At 35.1% G+C, this 18,078-nt stretch overlaps 1 protein-coding gene across 1 annotated transcript in view; it reads right to left on the minus strand.

Annotated features, from left to right (window-relative positions):
- RNGTT (RNA guanylyltransferase and 5'-phosphatase) overlaps positions 1-18,078 on the minus strand; it is a 305,912-nt gene that overhangs the window by 259,373 nt on the left and 28,461 nt on the right. Inside the window, exons 5-8 of the mRNA XM_049652908.1 lie at positions 17,544-17,619; positions 16,012-16,252; positions 4,091-4,200; positions 2,785-2,886 (exon numbers count right to left, since the gene is read on the minus strand). Of these exons, the coding sequence (XP_049508865.1) occupies positions 2,785-2,886; positions 4,091-4,200; positions 16,012-16,252; positions 17,544-17,619 (529 nt within the window). The remainder of the gene's footprint in view (positions 1-2,784; positions 2,887-4,090; positions 4,201-16,011; positions 16,253-17,543; positions 17,620-18,078) is intronic.

An 18,078-nucleotide genomic window follows, 5' to 3' on the forward strand; every position in this document is an offset into this window, starting at 1 on the left:
TTACATAGCTATTAAAAATATATATCAACAACTTAACTTCTGCTAATCCTTACTACCAATTTAATAGATTCCAAACTTATTCTAATCCAAAAAAATTAGATATAATTTTAACATTTGAAAATAAGCAATCAGGCAATTTTTATTTATCCTTCAAAATTATACATCCATAAGGAGGAGGGCATGGAAGGGACGAATCATCCAAATTGTCTGTATCTGAATCTTTAGCTGTATCTATCCTTATAAATCTATCCTTGTAGAATGAACAGTCTTAGAAGCACACAAGGCAAACTTAAATTTACCATCTGATATCTCTATATTGCTTAAAATTTTACCATGTATTAATATTAATTTTTTAATTTACTTCATTTTTAAATTCAAAATAATATGAAAAAATGAACATACATATGTAAAACATACTTGTTATTTAACTATTTGGATTCACTATACTAAGCATTAATACAACTGCTTCATAACCAAAAAAAAAAAAAAAAAAAAAAAAAAAAAAAAACAAAAACAAAATCAAGACCACAATGATGATAATGGTTATCTCTATGTGATAAAATCACTTAGTTTCTTCTTTTCACTTGTTATTTTCTGAACTTTGTTTAATGAGCCTGTGTTACTCATAAAATCCACCCCCCCAAAAAGCTAGAAAATGCTAGGTTGAAAGGAAAGATGGGTTTCCAACAAAGAAAGACAAATGAAAGGAAATATTTTGATATATTCCCCCATAAAAAAGTATGTATGTATATATACATATGTATATATGTATTATATATATATATATATATATAATTACTAAAAAGCAAAGCATGTTGAAATAGTGTCATTATATTCACCTAACATTAAAATCAAGTTGTATCTGCCCCACTCCATATCTTCATAGATATCTCTTTTTTTTTTTTTTTTTTTTTATTTATTTATTTTTGGGACAGAGAGAGACAGAGCATGAACGGGGGAGGGGCAGAGAGAGAGGGAGACACAGAATCGGAAACAGGCTCCAGGCTCCGAGCCATCAGCCCAGAGCCTGACGCGGGGCTCGAACTCACGGACAGCGAGATCGTGACCTGGCTGAAGTCGGACGCTTAACCGACTGCGCCACCCAGGCGCCCCTTCATAGATATCTCTTAAGGTCACCACAAGCAAAATGTAGATGAAGATAACATGATCCAAAAGGTGTAACTGCCACCTTGACATTCAAAAGCTTCTTACAAAAATTAAGTGCAACCTATATCATCTTCAAAATAACATTTAAAAATGAAAAGGTGAAAACAGCATCTCAGAGAAATATCTGCATCCCCTTTTTAATTGCAGTATTATTCACAATAGTCAAGATATGGAAACAACCTAAATAACTATCAACAGATGAATAAAGATGTGCTATATAAATACAATGGATTATTATTCAGCCATAAGAAAGAAGGAAATTCGGCCATTTACAACAACACAGATGGACCTTGAGGACATTGTGCTAAGTGAAATAAGTCAGTCAGAGGAAGACAAATACTAGATGATAGCACTTACATGTGGAATCTAAAAAAATCAAACTGATAGAAACAGAGACTAGAACGGTGGTTACCAGGGGCTGAGAAGGTAGAGGAAGTGGGGAAGTACTGGTCAAGGGTATAAAATTCCAGTTACAAGACAAATAAGTTCCAGGAATCTAATGTACACCATAGTGGTGACCGTAAATAATACTGTATTATACACTTGAAAGTTGCTAAGACAACAGATCTTAAATATTCTCACCACAAAAGAGAAATGGTCATTATGTGAAGTGATGGAGTTGTTAGCTAACAGTACTCATCTTGCAATCTGTACATGTATCAAATCAACACATTCTACACCTTAAGCTTACATAATGTTATATGTCAATTATATCTCAATAAAGCTGGAAAAAAAACCTAAACTATATATATGTTCTGTTAATTATTCTGAAATATTGTCTTTATTTTGAAAAAGTTAATAGGACTTCTATATTAACATCTGTTAAAATAATTACTTCAACTATCAAAACATTTGATGAAAAAATACATATTGCAATGCCATAAAAATAAGGACTACAAAATAGAAAAAGTTAAATACTACTGAGGATCATAAAATTTATACTAATTAAAAGCATAAGAATATCAAACTGAAGATAAGCTTTGTTGTAAGACTGTAACACCCACAAGAGTGTATAAAAATCACAAAAAGTATTAGCAAAAATTAAGAGAAAAATATCCGAAGGAACAAAATAGAGAACAAAATATTCGAAGGAACAAAGTATCAGAAAGACTTGGTAATTTTTAGATTCTAAACTGACAACACATCTGTTAATTTGAGAAGTGCTCAACAACCACTAAACACAGGTGGTGGGCAGCAGACATGCCAAAAAGGACAATATCATCAAGAGAAAACACTCTCAAACTTAAATTTGGTATAGATTTATGTCAAACTAACAGAATTTGGGGGGCAGGGGGACCTGGCTGGCTCAGTAGGTGGAGTATGGAATGCTTGATCTCGGGGTTGTGAGTTCAAGCCTTACGTTTGCTGCAAAGATTACTCAAAAATACAATCTTTAATAAAAAAGAAGTCTGAAACCAAAAATGAAGCAGAATGAGAGAAACTGACTTACATAACTAAGAATACTAGCAAAACAAAAATTATATATTTGAAACATGATTATTTTGCTGTTCAAGTCAGAAATTCACACTCCAAGAGTACAAACCTTCTTTACCAACAAAGCAGTATTCTTCAAGTATTAGAATTATTTGTATAATTTGTTTTAGAAATCTAACTTACCGAGTACCATCTGCTTTCCAGCTTACTTTATATGGCTTCTGCTCCAAAAGTTTAATATTTTGCTTGTCCATGGAAACAGGCTGTGCTCCAGGGAATCCAGACCTTAAAGGAGAACATTTTATTACTATTATGGCTGGCATCCATACAAAGCAATACGTCCTAAACCAATCTCACATTAGTCACACACTTACCACAACATTCTCCCTATCATGAGATTAATGTCAACTGGAAAAATATCAGCTTTCCCAAGAATGCTAACAAAACATTATCTTCTAGACATTTTGGATGTGAGTTAACAAGATTCTAATTGCCACTACATACTATAACTATTGGGCTTTTTAAATATTAATATTCATGATCTAAAGCTAAAGCAGGTATGTTTACAAGTTTACTTCAGGAAGAAGTTTCAATCTTGCTTGCCTTAATTATCGTACGTTATTCTAGACCTCATATTCCTCCATCATGACTCTGCCAACTTGGCATTAACTCTACAAGGTTGGCAAATTTCTGCTCAAAAGATGCCCAGAAGTGACAAAACAGGAGAAATATAGGTCAAGATTGAAGTACACTGGCAAGGGTTTAACACAACACTGAAATCATTATTACTTCATTTCATCTCTTAGTTAAAATTATTTCTGGGTAATTGATCTTAATATACCAGTCAAAAAGTTCTTTATATGAAGAATTTTTAACAATTAGCAATCCTGTTTCATCACGTTCCAGCTGTATTACAATTTTCTGCCACAGACAGCAATGATCAACAGAAATGACCATAGACAAGACCTGAGAGCAAAAGATTAGAACAATGAACTCTCTCCTGAATCTCCTCCCATGAAATGACTGATAGATATTTTCAGGTCATGGTGGGGGGCAGAACATATTTATATAAATATACTTATATACATAAAACTGATTCCCCCAGGTTTCTGATTACAGAAAAACTGGAAAATGTGGTACATTCAAGTGCCACCTATTCTCCCTTAATAAAATGATATGGTGATACAAACATTAATCAGCAATAGTAGAATCAAGCACACTAAAATACTGGATAGTGACAAAAGTAACTTTCTATTCTATTCAGAAGACATGTCTGAGTCATTTCATTTTGACTCAACTGTCTAGTAGTCTAATTTTGACTCAACTGTTCTTGAAAAAAATCTGATAAACTCTTGCTTGATATCTTTTTAAGCACTCTGTGTAAACATTCAATCTTCAAGGAGCAAAGAAGCTGTGTCAATGTTTGCCTTAATGTTAAATGTTGCACAGTAAGAGTAAGTTTTACTTAAAACTTTAAAATGGTTATTACCCTTCCCAGCCACAGAATTGATGACACTTCTGCTGTACCTCTCCTAACTTTGGTTGAGTTGTTACTTGAGTTACACCTTTAACAGTTACACCTTCCAGGAAAATAGCACCCTTAAGATAAAAAAAAAGGAAGAAGAAGAAAAATATTTTGTTAGAAATGAAAATCTATTTCCAAAGACTGAAAGATAGACTTGCTTATTTTTACGTCTGAGCAAATATATGAAACAGAAATGGTCTGCTCCAGAAAGATCTATAAACTCCCCCTGGGATTGTACACTCACTTTCCTTAATCCAGCATATGCTTTTCAATGTACATATATAGCCCAGTGTCTATATCATATTTCAAAGTACTCAAATGGACATTACTCATTAATAACAGCAATAACAACTTACCTACCATTTACTCAGAGGTAGGCAAAGGATCTGACACTTTACAAACATTTTCTCTAATTCTTATAACAGCTATGAAAAGTAGATTACAGTGTATTTATTTCACAAATGAGTAAATGAGACTGAGTGCAATTTATTTGAGAGGTAAAAACAGAATTTGAACTCAGGTCTACACTATACCATTCACTACTAGTGCTCACTACAGACAGAAAGAGGAGCTATATCTCTGATGGAGTATGGATTTTAAAGGGATAAACACCCACGATATATATACCTTTGTAAACTAGAATAAGAGTGTAACAGTAGACAAAGTGGTAGAGTCTTCGGATATAAGAAAAACTATTACTCATCACTGAATTTTTAATTTAAATTCTTTAACTCACAACTACATAAAGTGTCTTATTGTACTTCATAGCAAGCATATTTTTAAAATATCACAGAAGTGAAGCAGATGGAGAATTTATACATGAAATAAAGAAAGAACACTCCTGGAAATTTTAAAGACTAAAAATACAGTCTAGATTCATGTTACAATTACTTTCAGACCCATAAGAGGGCTGGCATCAGTCTCAAGAAAAATCCATAAAACAACTCTAGCTGTTAACGTAATTAAGGAATAAAAAATATGGTCTACAAGCTGCAATGATCAACCTTCTGGCAAAGATTTGGCAACTCGAGCCACTTGGAAAGGAAAAAAAAGAACACAGTACTTAGTCCATGTACATCCCTGTCAAATCTGGAAGAGTCCTGAGTAATCCAGCAGACACTAGTCCTACTTTTTGCCCCTAATTCTGAATCACTTTTTATAGTTATCTTATATGTCATCAACTCTGTTTTCCATAATAAGCACACTTTAGAGATTTCAAGAGCCAAAGGATTAAAGAGTACCATTCCTCTCATATGACACCATCACCTCTTTTTACCTTCTGCTTTAGGACCATTCTACCATTAAATACAATAACTAAAGAATGAGGATAAGAACTAGGTTCACAAGATATTTAGTGACTGAGATACTCAGATATCTGTAATATCCTTATAAAGCTATATCCTATATATACATTAAAAAGAGAAAGCATAGGGGCGCCTGGGTGGCTCAGTCAGTTGGGCGGCCGACTTCGGCTCAGGTCACGATCTCGCGGTCCGTGAGTTCGAGCCCCGCGTCGGGCTCTGGGCTGATGGCTCAGAGCCTGGAGCCTGCTTCTGATTCTGTGTCTCCCTCTCTCTCTGCCCCTCCCCCATTCATGCTCTGTCTCTGTCTCAAAAATAAATAAACGTTAAAAAAAAAAATTTTTTTTAATAAAAAAAAAAAGAGAGAAAGCATTCAGAGAGTTCAACATTCAGCACCATTATTCCAAAGGTACTAACAGCACAGGATTTTTTTTAAGTTTTACATGAAAAAGGTTCACTCATGAGCATGTATTTCCTGAGGAATATTCAGAAATCAAGGATAATTTCTGAAAACCAAGGGCCAAAGTATCATAAATTATTCCTAAAAACATAAATATTCTTTTTTTGGCAAATAAAAAGGACCAAAACACAGAAATAGGATCAATACTCAACCAAGTACTTTCCTAGAATATTACTAGGAAATATTTTAATAATTCTATGCAGCTGTCAAGCTAAATATTTTTTTTAAGTTTATTTATTTATTTTGAGAGAGTGAGAGAGCAGGGGAGGGGCAGAGGGAGAGAAAGAATCCAAAGCAGACTCTGTCCTGCCAGCAAAGTACTGAATTGATATCTGGGATCATCTCTCTCTCTCTCTCTTTTTTTTTTTTTTTTTTTTTTTTTTTTTTTTTTAAGTTTATTTACCTTGAGAGACAGAGACAGAGTGAGTCGGGGAGGGTCAGAGTGAGAGAGGGAGACAGAGGATCCAAACCAAGCTCCACGCTGTCAGCACACAGCCTGACGCAGGGCCCCAGCTCACAAACTGGGAGATCAAGACCTGAGCCAAGATCAAGAGCCAAACACTTAACCAACTGGGCCACCCAGGCACCCCAAGCTAAATATTGTTTTTAATTTAAAAGAATAAATATTGAGCCTCAGTACATACTTAGCAATTATTAAGCTTGTTTATAAAAGATATGTCCAACCATCTAGCAAATGCCTCTCATTCATTTATGTTTCTTCTTCCTTAATCTTTCCTACAATGTCTCAATTTCTTTTTTACTGTCTTCCCCTACTTTCTTCTGCAATAATAATTAATCAGAAAATGGTAGAAATATGTCCATTAAAAACAGTAAGGCTGATGCACTTTATACACCAATAATATTTAGTAACTTTTTAACTTAATTTGCTGTTTTGGCTGTCATTACAAGTTTCCTCTGACAGAAATATATTATTTAAAATTATGTAATAATTTCAAAAAGGATCACTAAATCTAAACAGCAATGTCTTAAGTCTGGAACTATTTTCAAACATACTATAATTGAGATTCAAAGTCAATGACATTTACTTTCACTTTTTAACAAACTACCATTTCAGTTTGTGGGAATAAAGAAATATCAAAAGTGAAAAGAAGATAACGTATGCTTAAGATGAAAGAAGTGTATTTCATAAACAGAGTCTGCCAGACTTAAAATGGAAATTCATATGGCTATCACAAAAAGGAAAAAAGGAATCAATGATCAGTCAGAGGGAAATTGAGGAAAGTTTTACAGAAGATGGGGTCAAATTATATGTAAGAAGTGAGTGTTATCTGTGTGTGTGTGTGTGTGTGTGTGTGCGTGCGTGAAGGAATGAGTAAGCAAGTATGTGTGTAATGTGTAACAAGGATATTTTAGTCATGAAGAAAAGGCACTAACAGTTTTATTCAAAGAGATGATCCCAGGGCCACCTGGGTGGCTCAGTCTGTTAAGCATCCGAATCTTGGTCTTGGCTCAGATCATGATCTCCAAGTTTCCTGAGTCCGAGCACCATGTGAGGAGCCTGTGGGATTCTGTCTCCCTCTCTCTCTGGCTCCCCGAATCACGCTGTCTCTGTCCCTCTCAAAATAGATAAACTTTAAACAGAGAGAGTGAGAGAGAGACATGATCCCAGCTATCAATTCAAAGAAGCAAACAACATAACTATAGGTCATACTCTTCCAAATCAATACAAGCATGTATTCAAAAGATGAACAAAGGTGTCAGGAATGTGAGGGCCACGTACAGGACATGCGTGACTATTAAAAACCCTAAAGTCACTATCGGAATTCACTACAATGAGTCCATCACTTCAAATCATAGTCATATCAATAGGAGTCAGGAAAGGGGAACTCTAACAAAAATAAAGTGTCAAACCAAAATAAGTTCACTGTGTTAAGATGTGAACCATAAAAATTAGTCACTCTTGGATTGCTTCTGTTAACTATCTTCAACTCAGATTGAAATAACAGGAAAACGAAAGTTTTCCAACCATCGATTTGCCAATTATTTACATCTACATTTCTCATGACTGTCACCAATACTTTGACATCACCCAAAATCAACTCTCCAGTCATCTTTCCTCTCTGATGGTCCTGTCCTCACTGCTTTGGAGCTCCTTCTCCTTGGTTAATCTTATCACTAATTACCTTCCCAAAGAGTTCCAATATAATCCCTAGAATCTCTTTTTCATAAATAACCTATAACCTCAACCTTTTTCATGAACACCTCGTCCCCTATGTCTTAACTAAGAGCTAATTCTCCACCAAGAAGTCCACTTCTCTCTTAAATAAAAGCACTCATTTTCCCACTGCCCAAGTCCCATAGGGATACTGTAAAGCATTCACCTATATCCTCACTTGTTCTCCTTGCCTCTCAATTAGACTTAAATCCATTCAGCTGTATCACTCAACTGTGGTAGAGCAGACATCCACTGTAGTTGGTGGCACAACAGCTGCTCTCTCATCCACAAAGACAGGACCCTAACAGCCATGTTACATGACATTACAAGATAACATCCCACTCCAGCCAAAGTTGATGGGAGCATGAGCAAACCACTAACTCAGTCTGAATCCATTAGATTCTCTCTTCTGGTAACCTGGAATTGGGATTCAAAAGTCTCTGCATGGGTGGGTGATGGGTATTGAGGAGGGCACCTTTTGGGATGAGCACTGGGTGTTGTATGGAAACCAATTTGACAGTAAATTTCATATATTAAAAAATAAAAAATAAAAATAAAAATAAAAAAATAAAAAATAAAAAAAAATGTTTGCATTTCTAAAAAAAAAATAAATAAATAAAAAAAATAAAAATAAACATTAAAAAAAATAAAAAAATTAAAAAATTAAAAAATTAAAAAAAATAAAAAAAAAAACAAAAGTCTCTGCATGTGGCTAAAATTACAACATGTAAGCTCAGAAGATACAGGACAGTTATAATCTCCCAGGTAAAAAAGGAATCACAAAGAGCCAGTCTCCAAAGACAAAGCTAGTGAAATATATGACACAAAAGGAAAGAAACAGAAATAGAAAAAAAGCAAAGATGAGAAAATAAGAACAAAGAGCAGAAACTAGATTCTAAATAGCTTTCCAGGTCCAGGCTCCAGTCCCTTCCTGAGATCTGGCTTTGAGTCCTACCCATTCACTCATAGTAATTTCTTCTTCCTATTAAAGCTAGTTTGAGTTAATTTCTGATACTTGCAACCAAAGAGTCTAAAGTAGTAAAACACTCTATTCTTCATGTACTGACATCCAGTCATTTCTCCATGTTCACCAAAAACAGTATTTCTCACTGCACTAACTTCTATCATTACATTGGTAACATCAATATCCATTAGATAATCTTTACCCATCAAACAACCTTGGCTTCACAGTTCAGTAATTTCATTTACAATGACCATCATCTCTGCATAACTTGAACAACATGCTCCATGGCCACACCATCATCATTCCATACTGCTCTACCTTTCCATTCATCAATTCAACTCACACTGATTGAGTATGCACAACATCCTAAAGCCAACATGCCACTCTTTGACCTTTTTCATTGAATAGCTTAACTCTTTTACCCTAACTATGCTCACTGTTCAATTTCACCAAGACTAACAGTCCCTTCACCTCTCCCTCTTCTCAGTGTAACAGCCCCCAGCCTCACCTTACTTCCTATTCAGCTAGACTCTATGGCTGATAACTTCAATTCTTCTATGCCTGATATCCTCAGTACTCCTCAACCTTTTGTCCTTTCATCACACCCATACTAAATATACCCAACCTTGTATCAACCTACCACTAATCTTCTCTACTCCCACCCACAGACAGCTGAAATTCACAGAGGAAAAAAATCACAGTCTCAGTGCTATGGATGAGATTTCCCTCCTCTTGTAGAAGACCTATTTCTCCATCTGCTTTTGAACTCCATTCCCTTTCATTTCCTCAGACATTGCTGTATCATTTATTCCCTAAATTATTTTCAAGGTCATTGACTCCACAGCTGCTTATCCACAAGCAATAAATATGCTGGAATTTATTCCATACTAAACAGCCTTTCTGATTATATCTGCATTAAGCAGTCACCCTTCTTCTTCCTTTCTGATCATAACTAAACTACGTGAATGAACACCCTGTACTAGTGTGCAGAAAAAGGCCAATACACCAAGTCTGCTTACAAGGTTGGCACCTGGGAACAAGATTCTCAGAGTGCTCTTAGTCAACTGATAAGGGTGATTCACCATGCCTAGACTATCCGTACGAACAATAGGGCTTATGCTGAACAAACACTTTCCTTCTGGGATTGTGTAACTTTTGGTACACACATAGGCTGCCTACGTGACCAGCCATTACTAAAAACTTGGGCACTAGGGCTCTAGTGAGCTCTAATGAACTTCCCCAGGCAGAAACATCAGACATGTTGTTGCATCTTCACTGCTGCTGGGAAAGTAAGCTCTGTACAACCTCATGGGAAGAAGAGAGCATAAGAAAGCCTACATATGGAATCCACCGGACTCCACTTGTCTTTTTCCCTTATGATACAGTTGTATATCCTTGGAGTATCACTATAATAAACCTTGGCTGTGACTACAACTATATGCTGAGTCCTAGTAAATCTCCAAAAGTGGGGGTGGTATTGAGGACCCCTAACACAATTCTATCTCCATTTTCTCACCTCCCATCAGCTTCTTAAAATCATTAATCTGACCTGTCCCTACTGCATATTACAGAAAATAATCCTCATATTTGTCCCCTCTGTGACATTTCATACTATCAAGTCACTCACATCACTACCTAACTCTAAACTATTTTTCATATTTCTTTATCCTCCTGTGCTACATCCAGGAAGAATTTCCTAGATAAATCTTCCAGCTTGATAATTTCCTCTACAGCTAACTTCATTCTGCTATCCAACCCACCTGCGGGGTTGTTAGGTTGGTTTTTTGTTTTGTTTTGCTTTGGTTTTAGTTTATTTGTTTATTTTTGAGAAAGAAAGAGCAAGCGGTGGAGGAGCAGAAAGAGAAGGAGAGAGGGAAAGAATCCCAAGCAGGCCCTGCAATGTCAGTGCAAGGCCCAACATGGGGCTCAAACCCATGAACCATGAGGTCATGATCTGAGCCAAAATCAAGAGTCTGACACTTAACCTACTGAGCCACCCAGGTGCCCGGGGAGGGGGGTTAATTATCATTTCCAACGTCTCTAATTGGTTCTTTTTCCTAATAGTCGGTCATTATTTTATAGATTGATATCTTCTCTCATCTTGCAAACAAATGTTCTGTTCGCTTTTTATAAACTGCTCCCTCTGGTATTACCTAAAAAGAATGAAGTAGTTAAAAATGTACTAAGAAAAGATATCCAGAGGTGCCTGAGTGGATCAGTTGGTTATGCATCCAACTCTTAACTTCAGCTCAGGTCATGATCTCACAGTTGGTGAGTTCAGGCTCCACACTGACAGCACGGAATCTGCTTGGGATCCTCTCTCTCCCTTTCTTTCTGCCCCTCTCCCACTCGTGCTCTCTTTCTCCCTCTCTCAAAATAATAAAGAATCTTTAAAAAAAAAAAAAAAGACATCCAAGTTTTAAAAAAAGCTGCAGAAAAATACATTTACATTACAAGAGGGTGGAGAGCATAGGGCCAAAACTCAACATATGTATATATAAATACATAGGACAATAAGTATTTAGAAGGATAATCAAAAAGTAGAGAACAGTTGGGAGTGGGAGTGAAAAGACCTTCACTTTTTACTCTATACATTTCTAGATGTTTGTATTTTTATTTTATTAAAAAAAAATTGATCTTTATGCCATTTGTGTACACTTTTAAGCTAGGGAAGTAAATGGGAAGAAATTCTTCTAAGATGACAAAATGCCAGTGGTAAGACAAAGGCTGAAGAATTTTAAGTTGTTTTTTTAGTTTTCAAATTTTCTTTAATGTAAGTATACTACTTTTAATAAGTAAAAAATATATTTAACAATTTTAGAATCTATGAGTATGATTTGAAAAGAGGGGGAAAAAACTACCTAAGTGCTTTGAAATCAAAGCTACCTGCTTTCTCCAAAACAAGAGAAGGGAAGATTTCTGTTTTTGGCAATGGCAGACTAGCTTATTGAGATCAATTCTGCAGCCACGAGAAAAAGCTAGATAAAATGTTAAAATCACCTGTTTGAAGACCCTGGAGAATCACAAAGGCAGTAAGAGCTTGACGGGCCAAGAACTCAAAAGGAAAGGAACCCAGAGAGGTGAGCTAGACATTTGGTATAGAATTTCCTCTACAGGCACTGTTTTCAAAATGGTACCTAGGAAGCTAAACACAGCTTTCAAGAATATCACAGGAATGGGAAAATAAAAACTGGAGCTCCAGGCCCCTGAGGAGGAAAGCTCCTGGTTATTTCTCCAGGCTTTCAGTTAGGATCCCCAAAGGTCTATACTCTAAGAATTCAGTTGCATCAAAAAGAAACCGGCCCCCCAAAACTAAAGACTAGTTTCTAAATAATTCAATCCTGACTGAGTTAAGATGCTCTATTCCTAACACTGTGTAGCAACAAAAGTAAATGTTCTCTGAAGAAAACATTTTATTCTCAAATTATTTCTACAATTTCTCAGACCTAATGTCTAATAATCACAAATATGCAGGTATGCCAAAAAAGAAACAACTGAATAGAAATCGAAAGGACATGAGAAGAAAAACTAAAAAAGACCTAGAAGAGAGCTACATCAATTAGTCATCTGACAAGGTTTTAAAATAACTGGAATTAATAAATTCAAAAAACTAAATGATAAGATGAAGAATTCCAACAGAGAAACTGAAAACTGTTTTAAAACTCAAATGAAAATTCCAAAAGTGAAAGTAAAATAACTGAAATTATATACTCAATGGATGGATTTAACATCAGCTTATAGCTACAGAGGCATTAGTACCCTGGAAGATAGGTCAGAAGAGAATATCCAGTTTGAAAACTGGAAAAAAAAAAAAAGTGGAAAATATAGAAAAGAACATAAGAAACAGTAGGAGAAGTGGGGGGAAAAGCCTACTGGGTGAGTCTCAGAAGGAAAAGGGAAAAAGAATGGATCTGAACCATATTTGAAGATATAATGCCTGAGAATTGTCTAAAACTAACAATAACAACAACAAATCCAACAGTAGATTCAAGAATCACTATAAATAGAAGGCAGGATAAATACACAAAGAAAACTCCAAGTAGAAATATCATAGTAAAAGTGTTGAAAATCAAAAACAAAAGAAATTAGCTTCAGAGAAGCAACTTCTTTTTTTTAAACAAATTTTTTAATGCTTATTTATTTTTGAAAGAGAGAGAGACAGAGCATGAGCTGGGGAGGGGCAGAGAGAGAGGGAGACAAAGAATCTAAAGCAGGCTCCAGGCTCTGAGCTGTCAGCACAGAGCCCACTGCAGGGCTGGAACTCACAGACCATGAACGAGATCATGACCCAAGCCAAAGTCAAACCAAATGAACCACCCAGGCACCCCAAGAAGCAACTTCTTAATAGAAATGGATTATGGAGTATCTTCAAAGTGCCAATCCAAAATTCTACACTGAGAACAAACATTCTTCAAAATGACAACAAGAAAAGACATTCTTACATAAATACTGAATGTGTTGCACAGACCCACATTAAAGAAAATACTAAAGGGAACTCTTCAGTTAGAAGAAAAACTATCCAAATGGAACCATAAAAATATATGAAAGAAAGAAGAACACAAGAAAGGATAAATATGTATATTTAGATAAGTATATCTAATAAACATTCACTGTACAAAATGATGACGAGGATGATGCCTTATGGGGTTTAAAATGCATGTTGAATTAAGATACACAATACCAAAAAGGCAGGAAGAGGTAAACGGAATCAAAGATTCTTGCATTGTTTAAAAAGTGGCAAAAGTACTAATATATACCAGACTTTAACAAGTCCAAGACAGATACTGAAATCTTTTTTCTTTTTTAATGTTTATTTATTATTGAGAGACAGAGAGAGACAGAGCATGAGCATGGAGGGGCAGAGAGAGGAGGAGACACAGAATCTGAAGCAGGCTCCAGGCTCTGAGCTGTCAGCACAGAGCCCAACGCGGGGCTCGAATCCACAAACCACGAGATCATGACCTGAGTCAAAGTCAGACGTTTAACCTACTGAGCCACCCAGGTGCCCCCAGATACTGAAATCTTGAATAACTACTAAAATAACAGTAAAAGAATGTATAACTACCAAGCAATGGGTTGGGGGGATATAAAAACAATTAAGCATAAAGAAGACAAGAAAGAAAAATAAAAAGAACATAACCATAAGTGGGAGGTTGGGAGGGGAGACTGCTAAGCTTTAAATCTAATTACATCAGTAAAATAAATGTGTATGGACCAAATACTCCAATAAGGCAAAAACTGTTCACTGGATAAATAAAAGCCAACACCACAATGCTTAAAGAAGACATACCTTAAATAAAAGATAATGTTTGAAAGCAAAAGGATAGAAAAAAAGATAATCCATATGAACACTATCCAAAAGAATGTTTGTGCAATCAATCATACTAACATTAGATATTTCCAATGCTAAAAGTGAAGACACTGGGAAAATACAATAATCCTTTACACATATTTGTATAAACTAAATATCACTCCAAATACATAAAGCAAAACTTGACAGAACTAGAAAGAGAAATAGGTAAATCCACAATCATAGTAGGGAAACAAGATTTAGGATTTTATTTTAAATGTTATTTATTTTCCTGAAAGAAACGTGCCCATCTTGGCTATGTTTCTCTTAGTGCTGCTGAAGCTCACTTGCAACTATAGACATTTAATAATACTTGATATTATAAAATAATTGTCATTTTTAAAGGCCCCTGCTTCTGGGGGGAAAAAAAAGGAACCTGCAAACTTTAGTATATTTTGCAAAATATTAACTCTTTTCTTTAAACTCTTTTATACAAGTACTATATTGTAATTAAAAAACACATTAAGCATATATATGTTCATATTTAATGTTGTTCTTAAAAATATAGTTGAACAAAAAATGATACTAAAAGAAAGTAATCATCTATGCTATGTTATGCTATTAGCCCTTCTTTAGAATGTGATTCTTATTTTTCTAGGTATGTGATACATTAACCAATGAGTTATACTAACAGAATAAGTTTTTTTTTTTTTAATTACTTCTATGTTTCAAAGCAATGAACACTTTTCAGTGGCCTCAAAGTCTTGAAGTTTGAAATATGTAAGTACATATTAAAACAATGTTTTTCAAAGAGGGACTTTGTCTTAAAAGCCCAAATGACTATATTATATGATTTACATAAAATCCTTGCCTGTGAATCATTGCCTACTAATGACTTGTAGACTTTTACTGCTCAACTATGATATCCCACGTTCCTTAATTATTAACTTCATTAAATTTAATTATCTCCACACTGTCCCTTTGGACTATACCATATACTTGCGTATGCACAACCAGTACTTTCCTTTTCAGCGTCTCTCCTGAACCCCCAAGAAAAGAGAACTCCTAATGGTTTTGTTTGGCCTTTTAATGGGAGTTGTGCATAGAATCAAGAAGATTAATGGGAGTTGTCCACAGAAGAGTCTTCTCAGTTCAACTTTACAGAAAATATGAAAGTATCACCCACGAGGAGGAGCAGAATTTATATGTAAAGGTATTTTAACTATGTGACAATTTTGTAGATCATTAGCAAAAATTTTCCTATGTAGTTGGAATCTCCCAATACTTTGCAAAAAAAAAAAAGAAAAAAATAGTAAATTCTCAATCTAACATGTAAGAGTTCTTTGGGGGATGGGCTAAATGAGTGATGGGCATTAAGGAAGGTACTTGCTGGGATGAGCACTGGGTGTTATATGTAAGTGAGAAATCACTAAATTCTACTCCTGAAACCACTATTATGCTGTATGTTAATTTGATTTAAATAAAATTAAAAAAAAAAAAAGTTCTTTAGTTTACCTAAGAAACAAAACAAAATGAACTTAAACTTTTCCCATAGAAAAGGGAGACTCATGGCTATCAAGAATCTTTAGAAACAGCCAGAATGAAATAACCTTATAAATCCAGCTAAACAACACATAAATCTCAATAAACCTGCAGAAGAAAAAAGTAAAGACTATAATATTTTTAAACATTACCAGTTTTAACCGTTCTTTTCTCCTTTTGCCGAAGGAGGCACTTGACCCAGGTTCTGATTCCTTTTTTCCATCTTCATCCTCATCTTCTTCTTCATCATCCTCAAAACACCAATCAGGCAATAGAGGTGGGGGTGGTGCTTCCTCTATATCACCGTAGCGACGAAAAAGTTCTTTCAAGTAATCGCCCTTATAAATTCCTGGTGGTCTGGCTTGAGCAAAAGTAGCAACTGCTGCTTCAATACTATGAAAACAAACACCACGGAGTTTCCTCACTACTCTTCGTTTCTGCAGATTTATCAAAACTCACTCTTTCTATTTCATACACCAAATGAAGTATAATACATTTATTAAATTGACAAATCACAGTCCCCACTCCCAAGGCATTCAATCTATTAAGGGACAAATTCCTTCTGAAATAGATTTAATATAAGATACATTGATAATTCCTAAAACCTAGAGATAAGCTGCAATGAGTATATAGAAGAGATCTGGGTAAAGTCTGTGAAAAATTTTAAATAAAGCCTTGAAGGTTGAGGTCTGACTCTAAGGGAAATCAAAGAAATGTGAATAGCCATATGAATAAAAGTAAAAGTCTGCTAGCTTTTAAGAACTTTCAACAGACCCAGGTTAACAAGAGCAAAGGTCATCATCAGACAGAGGCTAAGCATAGGGCAGGGCTGACACAGGAGCCTGGGGTTATTGTGAAAAGCACCTGAAAGCCCAGAAAGTCAAAGCCAGAAGATACGCAGCTGAGAACATATAAACAGGGAAATATACCATCACATGTGTACTTCAGCTGATTATATTCAGAGAAAGACCTACTGTGTGAAAGGCTTCATAAGCAAAAATGATGACACTCAGTAAACAAGAAAGTTCAGGGAGTAATATTCCATATCCCTAAGGAATTTCAGGCAACAAAGGTTCTAATCTCTCAGGATCACTTCAATAAAGGCATGCTTCAAAGAAAGTAACTCTGTCTCAAAAATACTTCCTCCACATACCATTCTAAGTTTTTCCTAATATTCTACAGCTATTTTAAAAAGGTATTATTAAAAAAAAAAAAAAAACGAATAAGAGATGCCTAGCTGGCTCCACCCAAACAGCATTTGACTCTTGACAGAGTCGTGAATTTCGAGCGGCACTTTGGGCACAGAGCTTACTTTAAAAAAAAAAAAAAAAAAAAAAAAGAACAGAACAATAACAACAGTAGTAACTTCCAAAGGTGAATGTAAACAAAATATTGAAGAAAAAAAAAAAAGTATCTCTGATAATTCTGGAGTATGTGAAAAAATCTGGAAAAGAAAATACATAGTATATAAAAATCCATAAGCACTCAACTAAAATGCTACTTAGTACAAAACACCAGGTAATAAATGGTATTCTAAAGATTAACCAAGTCTAAAATGAAAACCACTTCAAATTTTTAGTCATGACTTCACCAAAAATTTAGCAATATAAAATGATAAAACTAAAAAATTAATACACTTTTTATCAATTACCAGTCTTCTGCCATTATAATAAGAAACAAATACCTCCAATCCATTTTCTCCACCAAAAAGGCACATATGAGGAAACCAGTGCGATTGAAACCATGGGTACAATGAACACCTAGAAAATAAAGTAGCCTTGGTTTAAAATTATCACTTCAGAAACCACATCTTAAAACTCCGACCTGCAATCAAAACATTTTAATGATTTTATAAAATTACATTTTTAAAAACCTGGCTCTCTCTTATTAGTAGTAACTTGTCAATTTAACTTGCTTAGAATCTAATTTAAAGCACTAGCTAGAAGTTTAGTATATATTGGTTACAAATTATCTCTAAGATCTAAAGATTTCTCTTAAAACTAAATGATTCCAAGCACTCTAAATAAGAAGGCTGGGTTTTTGTTTTTGTTTTTTTAATTTTAGTGAGAGAGGGGAGAGAGAGGGAGAGAAAGGGGAAGAGAGGGAGGGAGAGAAGGAGGGAAGGGGAGAGAGAGAGAGAGGGAAGGAGGGAGGGGGAGAGGGAGAGGGAGGGGGAGAGAGGGAGAGAGGGAGAGAGGGAGAGAGGGAGAGAGGGAGAG

Source organism: Panthera uncia (assembly GCF_023721935.1).
Source record: "Panthera uncia isolate 11264 chromosome B2 unlocalized genomic scaffold, Puncia_PCG_1.0 HiC_scaffold_24, whole genome shotgun sequence".
NCBI classification, from domain to species: domain Eukaryota; kingdom Metazoa; phylum Chordata; class Mammalia; order Carnivora; family Felidae; genus Panthera; species Panthera uncia.